The 20,892-nt window shown below is 40.3% G+C and overlaps 1 protein-coding gene across 2 annotated transcripts; it reads left to right on the forward strand.

Annotated features, from left to right (window-relative positions):
* The first annotated feature begins 1,064 nt into the window (after nt 1-1,064).
* LOC119884071 (WD repeat and FYVE domain-containing protein 3-like) lies at nt 1,065-20,354 on the forward strand. 2 transcript variants are annotated; one of them, XM_038694538.1, is made up of 8 exons: nt 1,065-1,212; nt 4,336-4,525; nt 5,263-5,477; nt 7,808-7,920; nt 10,251-10,488; nt 15,854-15,954; nt 19,605-19,823; nt 20,134-20,354. In XM_038694538.1, the coding sequence occupies exons 1-8, from the start codon at nt 1,085-1,087 to the stop codon at nt 20,337-20,339; spliced, it is 1,410 nt and encodes a 469-aa protein (XP_038550466.1). In that variant the 5' UTR covers nt 1,065-1,084; the 3' UTR covers nt 20,340-20,354. The 2 variants fall into 2 exon arrangements, with proteins under 2 accessions (XP_038550466.1, XP_038550467.1); XM_038694539.1 differs by having other exon boundaries at nt 20,137-20,354.
* Nucleotides 20,355-20,892: the final 538 nt, after the last annotated feature.

Raw genomic sequence — 20,892 nt, forward strand, 5'->3', positions numbered from 1 at the left:
TGTTGAAACACAGCTCTTTTTAAGTGACCTAAAAAACTGTATCAACTTAAGCCACATACTGAAGCAAGTCAGAAATGGCATGACGGCGTGTGTTACCTGATGTTTGAGTCCCAGTTCTTTAGCTTAGGTGACCATATGATGATTAGTCAAAAACAGGATGATTCACTGCACCTCGTACCAACACTATTCTCAGCTACAGTGATGATTGATAAAAATGTTAATATTATACATTATAATAGTGAAACATGTAAAGCAAACAAGATGCTTGTGAAGTCCCCTTAGTAGAACAGTTACCTTTTTGTGCATGAACAGGGCATGCGTAGGTTCAGATCGGTCAGGTGCTTCTCAGCTGTGTCCGCCTCAGACAGGTCATATGGTAACAGTCGCAGCTCCGGCCCAGTCGACCTCTTCATCTGAAGCACGAGCGGCTGAACTGTGACAGCTGGAAAACTCAAAGGCTGATTCAGCTACACAGCCTGGTAATGTGGTCATGGCAGCAGAATGAGTGAAATCAGTGTAAATGATTAATATTCAGAAATGAGTCACTACTGTGTATTTATTAGATGTGTTTTGATGCTGTTGATTAATTAGATTTGCCTCCTCTTTATTAAGAAACAAGACTGCTGAATCATTGAAACAACCCTTCTTCTCAGTTCTTCTGTGTGTGTTTGCACCACCTGGAGGTCACAATCAAAAGCAGTTCCTGTTTGCAGAACACGTTTGCTGAAAGTATCGAAACACCTATGGTTTTAATGTGCACCCGCTGTGAAAGTTTAAGTCGCTGCACTACGCCCGCTCATGTGCAATTCTAGCTGGCGTCATGCATGTGCTCCAGCTGTAGCTCTGATCCTGTTTCTCCTTTCAGCTTTTCACTAACAGCTTCTTTCCTTCTTTTCTCTATTTCTTCCTCTAACCTCTGGTGCTGTCTGGCTGTTCATCCTCGGCCTGGTCCATCTGCGCGGCTGCATGTGGGGTGTGTGCTTTTATGTACGGGTTTCTGTGTGTGTGTGTGTGTGTGTGTTCACAAATGTCTGCACGTGTGCCCCCTTTTCTTTTTTTTTTCTTTTGATTTTGGGGGGTGTGAATGTGCATGCTTGTGTCTGACTGCGTGTGTGTGCTGCCATGCAGTCGTGCGGAGCAGGTGCCTCCCTGCCTGACTCATGAGACCTCGCTGCCCTCACCGTGGGGCACGCCAGCCCTCGCCAGGAAGAGGTAGCTACAGCGCTCTGCCACTTTCCTCGCCCTCATCCCTTCCTTTCCATTTCCCTCACCTTCAGGCGACGCTAAGTCGCCCACCAGCGCAATGGTCACGAACCTTTCTAACTAGCATATAAATCTTTTAGCAAATCATGAAAATGTGGCAAGATATAGTTGCTAACCAGAGATGAAACAGGTTTCCATGAGAAAAACAGAAAGTGAGAAGGAGTCATTTAGATTGTTGTTTTCAGCTAATAAAACCTTAAATTTGAGGTTTTCAGCTGATGATTAAAAAGCAATTGTTCGAAAATTGTAAATGCACCCATTGGCCGTAACCCACAACTCAAGATTATTTTCATTATCTAATAATCTATTGATTCTATTTTGATTCATCATTCAATGAAAGATTTTAAAAAAAAAACATCACTTTTTCACAGAGCCCATGCAAACATCTTCAAGTTGCTTGTTTTAATTTGTTAATTAATCGATAATGAAAATGCAGCCTTGCAGCCTATAAATGATAGGAAATGACAAAAATCGAAAGATCCTCACATTTGAGGACCCGGGACTAAATAATGTTATTAATTGTTGCTGATAAATAACTAGATGTAAATGAGTTTTCATTTGACCAACTGATTAATTGACTGATCATGTCATGTTTCTATAGGTCTCTTCTTCCTCAAGTGTGCATTTTTGCTATAAACTTTAAACATTAAAAATATTTCTTAGTTCTGTTGATCTTTTCTAATTCCTCACGTCTTAATTCACATTAAATATGGGATGAAAACCTTATTAGGGTTAGGATAGAATAATGAAAATGACTTCTTACACTGGAATAATCTGGCTGTCTGAGCATTTGGAGCTGCAGAAAGTACTATATGACAAACCAACCAAAAATTTGATCAACTTGAACTACATTTTTGTTGTTACCACCACAGAGAAATGTCTGTCTCGCACTTTTCCACAGCTTCTCTCAGGCAGGATAAAGTGTACAGCATCAGCCAAATTACTGTCGGCCTAAAGTAGTCATTTTTCACATTCCTGTTCCCCCCTCCTGCTCCTTTTCTTTTCTTTTCTCAGCTGGGATATTAGGGATATTGGGATATTAGGCTAAATCTAAAAACATTGGTTGCCCGTCCACCTAAATCCAGAATCTGCTGCTCTTTGAATTCATTTCATTTAAAAAAGGAAAAACAGTGGGGCATTGTAAATGCACCCTGCCTTACTGAGCTGTAATAACTGCCAAGGTGAATTTGGGTCTCTCCTCAGTACTCTCCCCGTCTGTCTGCCTGGATCAGCTCCAGGGCTGCATATTCATGAGGTGGACTAATTTGACAATTAGAGATGAAAAGGCCCTTGTCTTTGTTTGTGTACTTCACTCAAAGCTCTTTGTGGATTTAGTTACATTACCTTTGGTCGGAATAGAAACAGGTTTCTGTACCCGAAATGATCGGAGAACCCATGAAATGTCAGGAAAGCAAGATGCAAATTGCTTAGAATTTGTTTGGTTTTTATTGAAATGAAAACATCTCCCGTGATTTACTCTATCCAAATGATACGTAGCAACTCCAAAACATCTTGTGCAGTGAGCTTTGCCTTAAAGAAATGACAGCAGTGTTGTTATTATCCTGTGTGTGACAGTGACACAGCCGGAGCCTTAGATTAAACAAATGGATATTAGTCAAACAAATAGTGGTGCATGTTGGGATATTAGGCTAAATCTAAAAACAGGAGAAGTGGTTATGTGTGAAAACACCATGCATCAACACTAGGTAGTTTTAGATTGTTTTTGTAAAGATCTACATCTGCACTAAAACACCTGAATAACAGAAAATTGCTACATCATAGCTTATCATCACGTACAGTGTATTTATTTTTTATTTTTTCACCCAGCCAAAATCAAGAACAAGTTCTCATTTACATATTTTCCCATTTTTGTTGTTAGACAACTAAACGAGCGTAAAATAGTGATTTAATTTTAGCTTTTAAATGCTTCCTCTTAACCAGCCAAACAGTAATTCCTGCACTTATAGATTGAGACATCACTCCAAATGATTTGTGAAATCATCTGACAAAATAAAAAAAGAGAAAAGATTAAATTAAATATAGCCAAATTCATACTATCTATAAATCAAAGCAGGATTTGAGTATGCAGAGTGACTTCTGAGTGTATAAAAAATTTTTGTGGATGGTGTTAAAACAGGAAATAACTATTACTCCCTTCTTGGGAGTTTAATTTTCAATCATTGTATACCGTTAGATTGTGCAAGCTCTTCCCACCATGTTGCTTTACTACTGGAGCTTCTTATGTAGCCCTCAGTACTACTAGCCAAACACAAGGCCAGTCTGTGGCTGGTAACTTTGCCCTCTCTTGTCTTGCAATGCAGCCAAGAATAACTTAGAAGCCCAGTTACACTCAAAATGCAATTAAAAGTGGATCTCAGCCAGATGAACAACCCGGTTAGTTTCCCGCCCCACATCCAGCACGCTGACTGCAGCCTTTTTTCAGCTCTGTATCTCTCCTGAGGGGGGGATTTGCCACTCTGTAATTTGCATCTCAGCAACACGCCTATTTTGTCTAATTGCCCGACTGCAGACCCCAGCAGACCTCCTGCTCCCTGCTGTTTGCACATGACTCGGTGCTTTAGATGATAGCCGACTGACATCTTGATCTCTGAAGTGTGAGGACCACTGACTCATGCTAAATAAACTTAGAGCCAACGTGTTAAATGCAATGCTTTCACTGGTTCACTCAGTAATTATTTCCATCTTCATTGTAAAAATGTTTGCACTGAGCTATGAAACAACCTCTGGAAGACACACTGGCTGTAAAACTGAATATTTAACAGCCAGTTTCCCTATTTTTGTGAGCCAGTTACATATTTTACAGTAGGCTAAGGCTTCCACTATAATCTCCTACAACCCAAATTTAACAATACATGCCTTGTGGCAGGTCATAATAGATGAAAGTGGTACATATTTGACAATGTTTTACATTTTACACATTTCCATCACTTGTGTTGATCTTTGTTTTCTGTAAAGCATCTAATGAGAGACGTTTCAAAGTTTTGTGAATGACTTTGGCTTGACTCAGCTAGATTTAACGAAATGTAACTATCTCTCTCCCTGTGCTCCCAGACAAGGCTACTACGGCACGTCTGGCCCTCCCGCCCCAGTCAAAGCCCTGACAGACCTGAAGCTCCACTTAGCAAATCCCTCCCACCCTGCTTCCTCCTCGTCTTCGTCTGATATGGTGGTCATCCACCCAGGGGCCGTCCTGGCCATACTGGACCTGCTGCCCTCCGTCTCCTCTGACAGCCAGCCAGAGGTGAGGAAACGCATGAAGGAAATACGCTAACATGCACTTCCTGTTGAAGTGGGTGGAAGGGGTTACATGTAGGGCAGGAAAGTACCTTTTTTTTGTGAGTTTGTCACAGTGGTTTTTACATGTGAAAGTAGGGCTGTACAATAATTATTGCAATATAATATTCCTCAATATTAATATAACAAATGTTCAATAAATGTTTGATTATTTATTTGAATCATGAACAAATCACCACTTAATTTTTCTATTAAGATATTTATTTTGTTGACGAAAAAGGACTGGGGGAAAAAAGATTTTACTTCATTTTACTCATGCATATTTCGTGGAAAAAGATTTTATCAGAATTGTTTTGAATGTTCTACCTCAGATTTGTGAAATGGTCCACTGTTTGTCATGTTATAACCATAAAGAATAGTTAGAAACCACAACTAACCATCTGAATTCCTCAACTTTCACTCAGGATCAAAAATCAGCCTTTTAAACTTAAAAGAAATAATGCTTGACATTTATTTTGATAATCATTGATATCGATATGACATATCGCCCAGCCCTATGTGAAAGCCAACCAGACAGTTTGTACAAAGCATGCAAATAATAGTTTAGTAGATTTTATGGTGAGTGAATTGAAAATGTTTGTTTTTATAATTAATTCCCCAAAAAGTCAAAGTAATTTCAACACATTGACGCAACAAAATACTGAAATCCACGTTCTCCTCCTTCTCCTCTTGTTGGCCCTCCAGCATGCCCTCGACCTGCAGCTGGCAGTGGCCAATATCCTCCAGCTCCTGGTGAACAGTGAGAGGAACCAGCAGGTGCTGTGTGAAGCTTGCCTCCACCAGCGGCTGTTGCAGCGCTGCAGTCAGGCCCTGGCCGATGAAGACCACCCACTGCACCCGCCGTTGCAGAGGATGTTCGAGAGGCTGGCTTCGCAGGCCCTGCAGCCGATGGCACTCAGGTACGCAATTTGGCTAAGAGTTAAACCTCTCCTATGTAGGCTACAACATCCCTAAAATTAACATTGCCAGTATTATCCCAATTTTAGTATGACTTCATTAACACTGAACCAAACCTTGACCCCAAGTGGTTGTTAGGGATGAAACGATTACCGGTTTAACGGTAAACTATGGTAAAATTCCAGACGGTTATTATTACTGTACACATTTTAATTACCATGATAACCGGGTACAGTTAACCGCGCTGTTGTAATCTTAAACACTGTCCATAACAACACGGCGGAAGACAGCGCTGCGAGATTTTCACTCTGAAGTCCGGTCGTATTTTAGTTTTTATGAGAGTGTTGAGGGAAACTTGATTGAAGAAAACAGCCTTATAGTGAACGCAGGTGAGTTAACTTTTAGCTTTGGTTCGTCTCTCTGACTTGCTAACAGCGTGTAAACTGAAGCTCTCAGTGTTGCAGCTCTTGTAAAAACACTACACGTTGTTCTGCTGCTGTGTGCGTCCTGTGTCAGCAGAGTTCATTCGTCCACTGCACATGATAACACGTTAACACGTAACCAGCTTATCTAGAAACGCTACAGACTCTTCTGTATTTATGTCAGTTGTTGGGCTCATTACAGTTACTGTCACTGTCTTCTAAAGACTTATTTGTTTTCATGTAATTGTCCACGGGGTCATTGTATTACCTATATAATATAATATAAATATAAAATGATAATGCACACAGATGATTTTCATATGTTTACAAAAGGTATTGGCTGTCATTTTATTTTTTATGCAAACAAAATGGCAATTGTATTTGTAGTTTTCAATATAAAACTTGTTGAAATTGTTTCAGTGTGTGTATCAGTACATTTTAATACTTTTTTGGCACATTTTTACAATACCGTGATAATACTGATAACCATGATAATTTTGGTCACTATAATTTGGTGATTTGAAGTTTTCATACTGTTTCATCCCTAGGTACCCCAGACTTTTGTGAGACTTCATTTTGTACAAGAAGTCTCCCAGACTACCTTTAATAAACCTTTATTGTAATTTGAGCTGAGCGCTTAAAAGGCATCATACATTAATATACTGACTTTGACCTTGCAACATTTAGCATTTTAACATGCTAACGTTTAGATTTTTAAAAATTTTGTTTGTACATTATTATTTTTTGGGGCATTTTATGCCTTTATTTGATAGCCAACAGCACAGAGATGACAGAGGACGACAAATTAGGGGAGAGAGAGATTTGAAAATACAACAAACGTTCCCAGCCAGACGCAAACCGGCTACTGGGTCATCGACCATCTTAAATGCTACTGTTAGCATGTGCCTACTAATATTTAGAATCTTGCTAGCATGCTAACTTTTAGTGTTACCTGTTAAGCTAGACAGAGAGGTGAGGTTTTGGGAAACGTCATTTACTTTGACAGGTTTCAGTGTGCGAAGGACGGCTATGTATGCAGACAAAACTGAACGATTCTCATTTTCCGCTTGACAAGTTAAGTGAGATGGGAGGTTGGGGTTGACGAACAGGGGCAAAGTTATTTGACATGCTGGTTCTTCTTATGTGTAAATGCAGCCTCCCTGGCTGATGTTCTCCCCCCCCCGTAATTGTGCTAGAGGTAAACATATCTGTAGCTGTCAATCTGCTTCCCACCCTCCTCTCCTCTCGTCAGTCTTGTTCTGTCACTTTCCCTTTGTAATTCTTCTCCTCCTGTGTTTTTGTCTCTGCTCTGCCAACATCAGCACCAACTAAGCTCCAGAGTATTTCTGTTTCTTTGGTGTAATTCTGAAGCTGTCTGGTTCCAGCAGCTAGTGTCGCTCACTCCGCGCTCTGACATAAACCATCACTGGGACTCTTTGCATTCAAGTTACTTATAGTATATGCCAGTCAACCTTGTCATTTGACTTATAAACATGCCATTAACCACATCTGTTAAGGATTTAAAGTCAGCCTGCAAAGTAACTGCTGACTTAATATACTGCATACAATTAGATGGATGCTTTGTAGTTTCATGAGAACGTATAAGATGTGTTTATAATTAGTAACTATACCTGGCAGTGTTGGAATATACGCACTTGTCCCGAGTCACATAACTCATACACATGTACATGCATTTTATTTCTCTGCATCTGTCTCTGTGATACAGATGTTGACTTTACTGTAACACCCAATAGTGGTAAATAAAAGCTGGTACGGTAACTATGCAAAGTTCAGCAATAATAATCACAAGAGGAACAGTAAAATTGTATTGCCATTTGGTTTGTCCTGTGTTTGTTTATTCTTTGTTGGTATATTTTTATTCTTGACATCCTGGTCATCTTCCCCTCCAGGGAGTTCTTACGTCTTGGAAACCCTCTGAACTGCGGTGCCTGGGACAAGAAGCTACTGAAGCAGTACCGGGTTCACAAACCGAGCTCCCTCGGCTACGACGCCGAGATGAGAAGTAAGACAGTAACACCTCTCATCCCAGTTTTAATCACATGATAGTCACTGCTATAAGCTCTCAGAGGAAACGCTGTTCTCTATCAGATGTGTTTAAAACAGAAGATTAACCCAGAGTCCCTCATGACCTCCCATGAGTGGCGTGGAGGGGCTGCACTGTGTTGTGGCATAACAGCAGGGTCAAGTGTTGTAGACAAGAAATAGTATTTTGCCTTTAAAGTAGATTTTTTAGATATTTGATAGATTAGATAGTTTTTTGTTATTTTTATGTGATATTAAAAAGCACTAATCACAACATTTAATTATCCACTGAATGATAAATTAGGACTGTAGATGAATAAATTTAACTTGTATTGTCATTCCTAATAATTTAGCTTAAGTTAATGTTGGCAATATGGCTTTGTCCCAGCAAATGCCTTGTGTTGTAGCCTTGAGTAAAAGTTTCCAAAACTGCTTTTAATGGATTTTGTAGTGAATTAAAAAGAACTTTAAATTTTATAAAACGTCTAGTAGAAGATATTGGCAAATCTTTTTTATCACAGATCCTAACTTTTTCATTTTAAAATGAGTTTGAATTAGTGGTCACCAATCACAGCCTCTTTGCAAGTGAGCCTATGAGTTTTTAATAGCTGGGAATTGAAGAGCTTTGTCCACAGCACTTCTCCAGTAAGGTTATGAAATGATAATGATAAATTTGGGAGCCATTCCCATCTGCCTCGGGGATACCATCTTTCTCCTGGGAGAAAGTTTTGCTCCTTAATAAAAGCTGGAAAAAAGGCCATCAATCATCGCACTATAATTCTGCCCTTTCATTCTTTGCTCGCTCTCTGCAAGCTCATCGGGACGTATCCTGCGATGAATAGGCTGTGATTGCAGAGGACGAACTTTCCGTTGCCATTTAATTGCTGGTGGAAATTACTAGCACCGGTGCAAAGGGGATGATTCTATAGGTTTTCAGAAAGGTTCAGATGATTGCAAAGTCAAACAGCCTGTACAGCCCTTACATTTTAGCCAGCCGCTTAAATATGGTAAACTATTTGCCTCGAATGCAAGTGGAATAGATCTGCATTCATTTGTTAGCAAAGCAGCAGGTTGACCGCTTGTAGGAAACCCAAAGTAGTCTCTGATTAATCTGATTAATCTCCAGTTGATGTTGAAACTCCCCGTTTAAACAAAGATCGTCTTGCCACTGTGAATCTAATGCAAATGCTTTGTTTTCTGTTAACAGCTGTTAATGTTTGTAATTTTGTGAGCTCCTCAGCATGTCTTAATTGCTTATTGTGTCTCCTCCCAGCTGAGAATGGATATTAAGTCCCTTCTAATTACTGCTCTTAACAAACAGCAACTGTTAGGACACACAGTGCTGTCTTTCTCTGTCTGTGAGATTATCTAGCGTGGTTTATTGGCTGGCATTGCTGGGTGTTGCAATACTGGCTTTGATCTAATTTGTCTTTGTAAGATGTGCCGACTTTTAACAAATATGACTAGCAATCCAGTCCTTCTGGGACGGTGAACATCTAGGCTTGATTTAACGCAGCCTATTCTCAGAGTGTGTGTCTGAGGTCTTTCACACTGAATCCGGAGCTCCAGTACTGCTGAAGTGTGTTTTATGTTTATTTAGACCCCTTTTGTTTTTTAGTTAGTTTACTACAGCAATATATATTCATTAATGTACCTAAAACAAATACAGAGTTTTAACATTTGGTCATTTTTGTGTCTAAGCTCAACAAGATGTATGACGAGTAAGAAAGCAGGTACAGGACTGGGGGAAAAAAACAAAAACAAATCAACAAGCTGGGCTATATGGATGTTAGGTGTGATCATAAAGAATCTGATAAACATGCTACTCGATTGAGTTATGAGTTAAACCTAAATTGATGCCATAACCAGTAGAGGTGGTGCAGCAGAGAAGCTTACAAAATGTAGAGAAACCTCAGCTATTCATATATTGGGAGATAAAACAAGCAACAAAATATTAAAGTAAGCATGCAGCAGCAAAGAAAGAACAAGAAATGAAGGCTATTGAGTTATTTGTTCCATTCAAAAAACACAAGAGGAGGTACTGTATGGTACCATCATCTACACTCTAGGCACTGGTACAGGAGTGAATAGATCACTATAGACTACAGCCATGATGTGAAAATGAGTGAGTGTTTTTCTTCCACCATGTTCAGGAGAAAACAAGTTTACTAACTGCAGCCAAACTCACACGATTTAAACTAGTGGTGAGTTTCCCATCCTAGATGTTGGATTATAAAAGTCATCCTATCTGTCAAATGCAGCGTATAACATTGCATCACCCACATCAGCCTTTCCTGTCTGACTTCACAGACAGCATGACCATGTCCATGGAGGGCTTTGGTCCCGACAGCGTCTTTGCCACACCTGCGGAGGACAACGGCCAGTACCGCATCAGCCGCAGCCTCGTGCGCTCCGCCGAGGGCAGCACAGTACCCCTCACGCGAGTCAAGTGCCTGGTGTCCATGACAACGCCCCATGACATACGCCTGCACGGATCGTCCGTCACACCTGCATTTGTCGAGTTTGACACCTCGCTGGAGGGCTTCGGGTTAGTCAGCATGAACCTTTTTTTTTTTTTCTCATCGGGAAAGGGGATGGGTCACATGTTCCTCACACACAGTCCTCATGTGAACTACGCTACAAGGAAATGTGAATAATTTATACTCAGTTAGCCTGATCACAGAGTTCCCCTCTCCACACATTAGAAATTGCGTTTCATAAGGAAACATTTTCCGTTTTCGCCATTGTTGTTGCAGTTTGTACTGCATTCTGGCCTTTTGTAGACCTCTTATTCTACCACAAAGAAACCCTCTTATTTCAACAAACAGGATGTATATATAAGAGTAGTTGCTGAAATGTGATTTGTAATAATTATATTTATATATTATATATTATTATATTATATTATATATTAACATATAACATACTATCTTAGATCTTATACGTTCACCAACATTTTCCTATTTTCACATGCTGCGGGCACAGAGCAACATTCGCATCGAGTTAGTGATAATTCTCTGGGTTTGTCACTTCAAACAACACCTTTATGTTTTCCAATCATTACATCCAGTAATTTTATCCATTGTAAAATAAGAAGGTCTTTTGATTTTTTTTGGCCGAACACCGAAAGTGCTATTTTGCTATTTGATTTCGGTGGCCGAACATTCGGTGCATCCCTAGAAATATTTATATGAGAACCTTTAATTATGCTCATTTTCAGGTTTATAATTTTATTTAGGGGTTGTACTGGAATAAAAAAACCATATTTGTCATACTGTGCATTGCTGCAACACCTCTTCTCACTCTGTGTGTTGAATGCTCCGTTTTAGCTACAGAGTGAAGCATCGCACTTCAATTTGATCTTTGTTTGGAGTTGCACATGCACAATACCTAGTTAAGGGCTACTAGCCAATTAGAAGCAGAGTAGGGTGGATCCTGACAAGCAGGTAAACATGCCTTTGGTTCAGCTTTGCAAGAATTTCAGGATGGTAATTAGTTATTAGTAACTAATTAGTAACTGTATACAAAAAAATGTTTAATACATGGATGCTCGAGTGTTTAAACTGCCCCTCAGTGTCTGTTGTTGTGATTTTTGTCTTCATCGTCTCCGTCAGAACTCAGGGAATGGGCCAGTCCTCATTATATGCTTTTAGAAGTGCTCTGGCAGCAACAGATGTTGCCAGTCTTTTGTAAACCACTTTTCTTTAAATCTTTCTCTTTATAGATCAATTGTCCTCGCTAGTGACACACACCTCAGGGTGCCACATGTTGTTTTCCCTGCAATTAAACTGGTTGTGTGTTTTTAGCCTCTCTGCAGCACCTGCAACTGTCTCAGCAGGAGATTTTTTATTATTGTTATTCGCCTCCAGTAGGGGAGCCGCGCATACAAATAGGCTTATTTTCCGCCTTTCATACAAAACCCTTTGTCGTGCTTTGCGCGTGCTGCTGCTGACGGGCTCTGCTGCGCCCTATTAGCCGTGCCGTGACTATTGGGGTCAGTGGAAATGATGGTGTGTGGGATGTGACCTTGGCAATCCGCCCACACACTTTTACCAGCACATACATGACAAACATGTTACACTGACACACTGTAAACAACTGTTAATCATTAATATTCATGAGGATACATGTTTAAGAAAAAGGGAGACGTCTTGCAAAAGGTCATTGTAGACCTTTTCTGTCAGTTAAGCGGCAAAATGGCAAAAGGTTATTTCCTGTTATTACCTGACCAGCATTTAATTACTAGGTAGCATCAGTCTGATTGATACGTATTATGCTGTTATAGACGAAAGCAGATATGCGATGAATTATACAGATTTGTATTGTTAAAAAAATCTTCAGTCCTCATTGGTTTTTCAAATACAGTTCCAGTACACACTAGACACATTGTATAGTGTCTTTTGATATGCCAGATTTACCTTTCAGACATAGAATATTTTGTTGTCTACGTACAGTAGATGGGACGTGCCAAATAAAATTGATAAAATTACTGCTACTCTGGATCTGGGAGATGGAACAGTGGAATATTTAAATGCAGCAACCACATCTTTTGACCCAAATCTCACAGTCTTCATCAGTGGATAGCGTTTGTTCAGTTCATGAGCTTCAGAAAAAAATAGAAAAGTGGACGTTGAGTTTTTGAGTGGACGTTTTGAGAATGATTTGGTCAAACAAGTTTTTCCTCAAAGTCAAGAATGAACTTTCACACTCCGTAAAATGCAATCTGTGGTATAATCTTTGTCGTATATCCATTGATTTGGGGTGCATAAGTATAGTGTGAATCGTAAAGCAACTAGAGGAAACTGTCAATTCTGTTTCTTTTGGCGGCCCTTGTTGACAATACTGCCCCAGTATCACGTCAAAAATGATATTCTCTGTAGAACAATCTCCTCTTGCTTCCTTTTAACCGGCTGACATGCTACTCACTGCTGAACTTTGCCTGGGAAAAAGTAAACAGGCTCTTCTGGTTTGCGTGCTGTAAACTGTTTTGTCTGATTTCACAGGGGATGGGGCTCAGTGTCATTAAGAATGAATGTATAGAAATAATATCCAATATTTTCTTGCTGATAGTCTTGTTTGTTTATGTCGGTCATATATAGGTCATCACTATTAAAGTGAGAAGGTTTCATAACCAGTTTAAAAACTCCTTGTAGTACATATACGGTTCTATTAAGGCATTGGTATCCGGCGCTAGAAAAACGTTAATCGTCACCTCCTATGACTTAATATAAATATACACACAGTATACAGGTTTATCTAATCAAATACTGGACAGAACAGACTCCTATGGAACAAACATCTGTGATATATAGACTTCATCCGTTCTACTAGACTTAGTGAAGAATCTTTAATTAAAGATTTGAGTACCAAACAGCAAGATCAGTTGCTTTTGACTTACTACTTGTAGAAACCCCTCACCCACCCAATGACCATATTTCCTGGTCCATGATCTCTGTTTTCCTGCTTCTTTTGACTTTGCGTTCCATTTGACTCGTCGCAGCAGCCGCCTCAGAATAGAACATTGAGTTTCTCCAGAAAACACAGCAAAGCAGCAGCAGCGCACAGGCAACGAGGCACTGGCCCACTTTCTGCTCAGCATGAACAGAGGACAGGCGCGCACACATGTGCGTGCGTGTGCGCACACACACACACACACACACACACACACACACAGAGACTGCCCCTCCTTCCTCTCCCATCTGTCACCATGAAATATTGATGCCCCTGCTGCTATTAGGAATCACACATACATACACATACCCACTCTCTATCGTGCACAACATGCTTACACACACTCTTAGACACACCAATGCACACACTCCAGCCAGCCATTTCACATGGGGCTTGGAAGATGCTGTCAGTGTGGGTGAAGGAAGGTGGAGTGAAAGTGAGTCCTTTTTCTTTTAAAGAATTAGGAAAACTGTATCTCATTCTGACTGGGGAAAAAAAAAATTGCATAGCAAGCCGGTGAAATCCCTCGAGTGTTTTTTTTTTTTTTTCTTACTTTAACCTAATCAAGGTGATGACTAATGGAGGGAAAGACCACATACGTGTAGTTATATTGAAGCAGTGGGGTGGGGTGCTTGGATTGTCTGTTAAACAGAGGACCAGAGTGTCTGCCCTTGAGAAGTGTCCTTGAGTAAATCATTGAATCCCTGCCAGCTTCAGTGACGCTGTCCTGTAGCTAACCCTGACTTCTGACCTTCCTGTCCAGGTGGAGACACAAAGAGAAAGCAAAAAATCAGTCTCTTTTCAAATGCATAATTTCTAGAGAGCTAATAAAAAGTGAATTATATGTAGAGCTGCAACTAATAATTATCTTGTTGATGAATGTAGTCTATGCACATAATCAAGTATTAATTATTATATAAAATGTTTGAAAATAGTAAGCGTTGCTTCTCTCAGTTCCCCGGGGCCCAGGGGGATGTATTCAACTTTTTGTCAAAACCTAAAAAATATATTCCATTCACAATTAAATAAAATAGAGAAAAGCAACAAATTATCAGGTTTGAGAAGCTGAAGCTAGGGAATGGCTGGGAAAGGATAGGCTGCTTATAATTTTTATTTTTCTTACTGTCAACAAATCCCATTAAAATCCCAAGACAATGAATTGATCTTATTAGTGGTAATTGTCTGTTTCCAAAGCCTGATTTATCATATTCCTCTGTGCTATAGAGCTCCATTGTTGTACAAAAAGTACTGTGAAATGCACTAATCCACAGCTGTTTTAGGGGATTGAGTCACTTTTAAACCTGACTAATTTTAAAAACAATGTTTTTAAAACGACATGGCTAATCATTTCAGCACTAGTTATATGTATTTTGTTTATATGGTGTAGAAATCCTTGTCTGATGCTAGGCTACACGAGGAGCCCTTTTAGAATTGTGTTAATTTCCTCTGATTTGTACTCTCTTTGTTTTTCTTTCCTACAGAGAATTACATCATAAAAATGACCCAAGCCGTGCCCTCTTTTTAGATATTGGAAATGAGAAGGAATGGGATTGCAATTAGTTGGTTTGAGATAGAAATAGTTTTTAGTGCATACCTTTCAAAAAATAATTTCCTTAGTTTCAAAATGAGATCAATTCATAAAGGGATACTGACACAAATGTATATTCTTTATTTCCTGTGTAGATATCTAGTTATTGTGATTCAGGCTCTCTGCTGTCAACAGCTGTCATCGAGGCTATCCTTCACTGTTTCTGGTTGAGCCCCTTCCCACATGTTGAGGTCTTTTTGTCTTTTAACAATGAAAAAGCAAAACAAATCCCAATGTTCATTTCCCAGAGCGCCAGTGTCTTCAGTGCTCGTTCAGGATGATTAGAGAGGAGAAAATGGCATTTTCACCGAGAGGCAGTGAGTCAGCAGAACGCCAACTCGCAAGGCAAATTCTCTGTAATTTTGAGGAATGATTGACAGTAGTCCACAGTAGGAGTCCTTGAAAAACTGGATGGCAGTGCATATAGAATTCAGTTTATCAAACAAAGTAAAGGTCCACTGTGTTAGAAAGAAGCTTAGGGGAGACTGTTGAACCTCTTATGTTTGATATCTATGTAGTTGTGTTTTTGCAGTTTGTCATTATCACCAAGTACCTACGCTTATAGCACAAGGAGATGCAACTGACGGAGTACGAGCAGATTCCTTTTGAAAAACTAGCTTGAATATATGCTTTCATCCCGACTTTTTCCTGCTCTCATACATAATTAATCCTGGAGTATTAGGCAGTTGAAATTTCCATATTATTATACAAAGCGCTTGTGTCTCCAGCTCTTGAATTGACTGTTCTTCAGATGAGTTTTTCTAATAGTATATCTCGGGGATGGAGCCGGTAACTCAGTAATAATACAATAATAATGTATGCTGACAACATGTTTTGTATCAGTCATTAATCTGTACTCTGGTGTCCTGTGCAGGTGCCTGTTTCTGCCCAGCCTGGCGCCCCACAACGCTCCCACCAACAATACCAACACCTCAGGTGTCAGCGATGGAGCAGTGCTGAGCGGGATGGGTACAGGTAAAAACAGCTTGAGTTCTCTGTTTCTTTATGTCGCAGTTGGATAATGTAGCACAGTTGGGATATGGAGACATGTTGACTAATTGCTGAACTAACGAGAAACATGTTAGCATTAGCCAGCCACCGTAGCCCACCAAGCTAGCTACTTGCTAAACGGGCAGAAAGTTCACATGGTTTATTCAAGAGCCCCGATAGTCTGCAAAACTTGCCTCTTATAAATAACATGGTACAAAATTGCTGATATATTTTATTTTATTCTCTTTTTGCATTCCCTCAAAATTCAACCATGTTAAGATGGTTTGCAATTGACCAGCGATTTTACGTGTCGAAGTTCAGAACAGAGTTAAAACCCTACATGAAAGCCATGATTTTGTGTTTGTGGATTTATTATGCCCCCATGAGCGAAAAGTCCTTTCCTGTCATGAGCTACACTTTAGGCTAACTTGTCACCCTTACAGAAAAATAAACAAAGTCCAGGTGAGACTTAAATCTAAATTAATAAAATAAATCAGTTAATTCAGGCGTCTGTTTTTTTAAATTTATTTACAGCATAACATGTGAATAGACCAGAGAATAAAAGTAATATAGCAGTAAAACATTTGCTTTGTTGAAAAGGATAAACCGAATAAAAGTAACATTCAAACCAGGCCGGCGTACACTTGGCCATATTGTGGCGCTAGCTCTTCAGGGGGGTCACATGCCCAACAGACGCTAGCTGTGACACAGCCCTTCAAAATAAAAGGACTGTGCCAGAAATACAGAAATGGAATGCACTTCAAAATATGTTTTTCTTTTTTGATGACATTGATACACACAAATACACACGCTGGTGATCCACTCATAATAGACGCAGAGTATGACCCACCAGTAGAGAATCATAAGTTATTGCTAGTATCCATTAAGGGAAAACTACTAAATAGCCCATAACCAATGTTAAACCCCGGGTACAGGATCCTCCTGTTGGAAGCATTTTGAATTGATGTTTACCAGTGACATGGTGTTAAAATGTGACTTGTTGATTTGTTTTTTGAATTTAACTTGGCTTTTCATTTTCTTCAAAAGGGAGAACATTGCATAACCATGACAAATGTTTTAATAACAGAGTGGGATTTAACCACCAACAACAGCCAATTTCTCTTACATTGTTGTCGCCTCACCAGACAGTTTGAAAGACAACAAACTGTTAGTTGGCGAAATAAGTTTTTCTTTCCCCCATGTTATTAACATATTCCATCATTATTTCAGAAATGATTACGAGATAAAAACATTTTTGTTGATTGATGATTGAAGTCTTCATTTGTCTTCCTGCTGCACATCCCACATGAAACACACACACATAAAAGACATCAAACACGTGATATACATCTTTGAACACTTGCATGCACATTTTGCCGCACACACCACTCACATCATTGTGTTTGGCTCATTACATCTGTACTGGTGTGTGTGTGTGTGTACACCATCTTCCTGATGACTTCTGTTGGTTTCCCCCAGTTCACCTGCGTTCCTGTTTGTCATCTTGATTTTCACTTTCTTTCTTTCTTCTTTGGGTTCAGGATTTCTTCATCTCACCCACAAAGAGTATATTTTTCTGATGTCTTCATGCAAAAATAAATTACAACACCCAAAACCCAAACAAGCAGCCGCTCTGATCTTCAGCTTTCAGGTTTCAGCTCTCTCAATGGTACTTAGATTCATATCTGCAGTTGCAACCCTCGTCTGTCCTTGGGCCTTTAGTTTATTGCCAACTGGTTATATAGTGTGTTTAAAACAAACCTGTTTGTTACAAAATGCACCATTAAAAACACAGTTTTACCGTTAGAGGTTTTACATACGTCGCTATGACGTTATGGTTGATTTTCTAGTCTGTAACCTCATTTAGTATTTATGAAGCTCTCTTCTCCTCTCCTTTCCTCCCCTCTCCTCTCCTATTATTAATCGATCCCCATCCTCATTCACTCATACATTACTATCATTTCTCCATCTGTTAGCCTATTCACCCGCTCCCTCTGCACTCATCCACCCCACGTCCTCCTCTTGTGTTCTCCAGCCAGTCGCCCAACACTATTTATAGACCTCCCTCATTTTTTCCCTGTCACTCACATTTCCCTTTTCTCCGTCCTTTTTATCGCTCATCTTATTCTCCAACCCTCAATCCTTTTTTGTCTTTCTGCCTCCGTCCCTTTCTTATTCCTACTTTATATTTTTTTTCTTTCCCCCCCATTCCTCTCCCTATTGTCTCTTTACCCTCCTCTCCCTTTTTTTGCCTCATTTGTCTCAATCTCCGGACTTCCCCTCCTCCTTCCTTTCCTGCTTCCCTCTGCTATCCCCCTCCTGTCTGACCCATATCTTTGGATGACATCATCAAGAAGCTCATTCATCAAAATATCTCTGTCTGCTCAGGAAGACATAGCACCTTTGTTGTATCAGCCTTGTATCCGCTAACTGATAAACATAAGAAATAGATGTGTTCCTTTAAGCCAGTTTTCATCACAGTGTCTTTGTTCTTGCTGCAGGTCCACTGCAACATTATAAACTTATTTTCCTGTAATCCAAGTCCTAAGAGTCCATGGTCAGCTCCACAGCTAAGAAATAATAATGGTACCAGTGTGCTTGCATTTAGCTTGTAGTTGGGTCTCTCCTCCAGTAAGGCCAAATATAAAAATCAATCCTTGATCATTTGGCTCCGAGCAGGTGATGGTGGTGTGCTAGCAGAGAGGGAATTGGGGTATTCTGGCTAATTCAAATTTGGTCCAGTCTGATAACCTGTTGAGTGACAGCCTGATCCTGGCAGTCTGCAATACTGTGAGGTTCATTTCTGCCATCAGGTTTAGCAGCTCAGTCCAATATAGTGTCACTTATGTTGACATGGCTCCGTATTTTTAGCTATTTTTTCTTGATGGCAGCACAAGATATTGTCTGCCTAATTCTGCCCTGAAGGCTGAGTTCAGATCCTTCCAATACGCTCAAATGTATTGTTCCGCAGTTGTGTCTGACAAGAAGCTATATTGAATAAATTAACTTGACATCATTTAGCTTGGTTTGCCAGAGATAAATCACTGAAGCGAAATGATGAAAGCCAGAAAAATGATGAATGACTGGTGAAAACTAATTTGTACAGGTGAGATAAGGTGACCCAAGGGGCTCACTGATGTATTCGACCTCAAAAGCAAAAAGTAAACATAATTTTCAAGATCATTAATAACATTAAGACAAATTGAGAGTGACTATATTACACAAAATAATTCACACTGTGTTTCAGCAAACAGGGCTGTAAAATCTAATCTTTCCAGAAACGACCATTTCTCTGTAAATAAATGAAAATGTCCCATAGGGAAAACTTTTTCAGAGAGCCTTCAAATGGTGGAAACTCAATTTAGTGTACACGTCAATGGACCTGCAGGTAAATATGTAGAGAGAGCGAATGTGTGTGTCTTATTTTGCACTGTTCAGTGTTGCAGTAGCAAAATTTAGGTTGTACCTCAGTCGGGTAAGTTCATGTTGTTTTGGAAATCGCAGAGCAAATTTTGTGCATCATTTCCTAAAATCCAGTGTAGGACGTTTTATGCTAAATAGACAATGATACAGAATAGGCTGTACTTAAAATATTAAAGAAAATTGCACCTCCTCTTTTTTTCTTTCACCTCCAGGGGAGCGCTTGTTCCCTCCTCCGTCAGGCCTAAGCTACTCCACCTGGTTCTGCGTGGAGCGTTTCAGCACAGCCCCTCAGGCCCACCCGGTGCGCCTGCTGACCATTGTCCGTCGGGCCACGTCCTCAGAGCAGCACTATGTCTGCCTGGCAGTTGTGCTGTCTGCCAAAGATCGCTCGCTCACCGTCTCCACCAAGGAGGAGCTGCTGCAGACCTACTGTGAGTACAGCAGTAAAGTTGAACAACCTGTTTCATTTATTGCATCAGATTGTGTTTCTTTTTCTTTACACCAAATGATGTCCAATATATCAAACAAAAGTATTTCCTTATTAATATTGGTGGGTTTGGGACAGAGTAACAGGAATAGGCGGGTGGTAAAGTGGGAGAAGTCTGCATATCTAAAGTACCTTAGAAAGCTGTCCCTTGTGGGTTTTCAGTCACTAACCCAGAGTTAATGTTTTTACATCCGTCCAAGCCCTCTGACTCATCGACATTGCCCCCTTGCTTCCCTCTTCCTCCCCTCATCAAGCAGCGGACGAGTCGAGTGAAGAAGCCTCCTTCTATGAGATCCTGCCCTGCTGCGCTCGTTTCCGCTGCGGGGAGCTGATCGCTGAGGGCCAGTGGCACCACCTGGTGCTGGTCATGAGCAAAGGCATGCTGAAGAACAGCATGGCCACGCTGTACATCGACGGCCAGCTTATCAACACCGTCAAGGTAAAGTTATGGACTGAATGAGATCATGCGTGCGCCGCATCTCAGAAAAAGTCTTTCTCGGGCTACACGGCAAAACAAGTGAAAAGGGCTTATCACAGATTCCTGAAACTTAAGAAAATGTGTCTGATCAACAGTCAATTATATACAACGTGACTACCAAATAGAGCAACTGAGAGTGAGTGGGCGTGTAGACTCTACCCATCCACAAACTTTGGTTGGGTGGCACACTTCTGATATAGATGATAGCAACAGCAAGCGAGTAAGTAAGTGGAATCAGTAGTTGTTTGCTCTTGAGCGAAACCTTCCTTAGTACCGCTTTGGGAACTTTAGGGAATACAGATATCTTACAGTTAGCGCAAAATGTTTTGAAAACTGACCATGATTTAGATAAAGAAGAAGCTGCCGAAAGACATTCCTAAACCGGGGTTTCAACAGTTGCCTTGCAGCACAGCAGTCAGCAGACTGTGATGTGGCTTGTGGTTTAGTGACTTTAATTCCCCTGAGATTGGAGAGCAGAGCAGCGACACGGTTTTGGCAGACCGCAAGTCTCAGCTTCCCTCCAGCAACACTGATA

This window comes from Micropterus salmoides, unplaced genomic scaffold (genome assembly GCF_014851395.1).
Source record: "Micropterus salmoides isolate LMB-PRFRI ecotype aquatic unplaced genomic scaffold, ASM1485139v1 Ms_hic_scaffold_3142, whole genome shotgun sequence".
Classification (NCBI taxonomy): Eukaryota; Metazoa; Chordata; class Actinopteri; order Centrarchiformes; family Centrarchidae; genus Micropterus; species Micropterus salmoides.

Coding starts and splice junctions, on each gene's coding strand:
- LOC119884071 (XM_038694538.1), top strand. CDS start 1,085: ATGTGCATGCTTGTGTCTGACTGCGTGTGTGTGCTGCCATGCAGTCGT. Junction 1,213..4,335: donor CCAGCCCTCGCCAGGAAGAG/GTAGCTACAGCG, acceptor CTGTGCTCCCAG/ACAAGGCTACTACGGCACGT. Junction 15,955..19,604: donor GCTGAGCGGGATGGGTACAG/GTAAAAACAGCT, acceptor TTTCACCTCCAG/GGGAGCGCTTGTTCCCTCCT.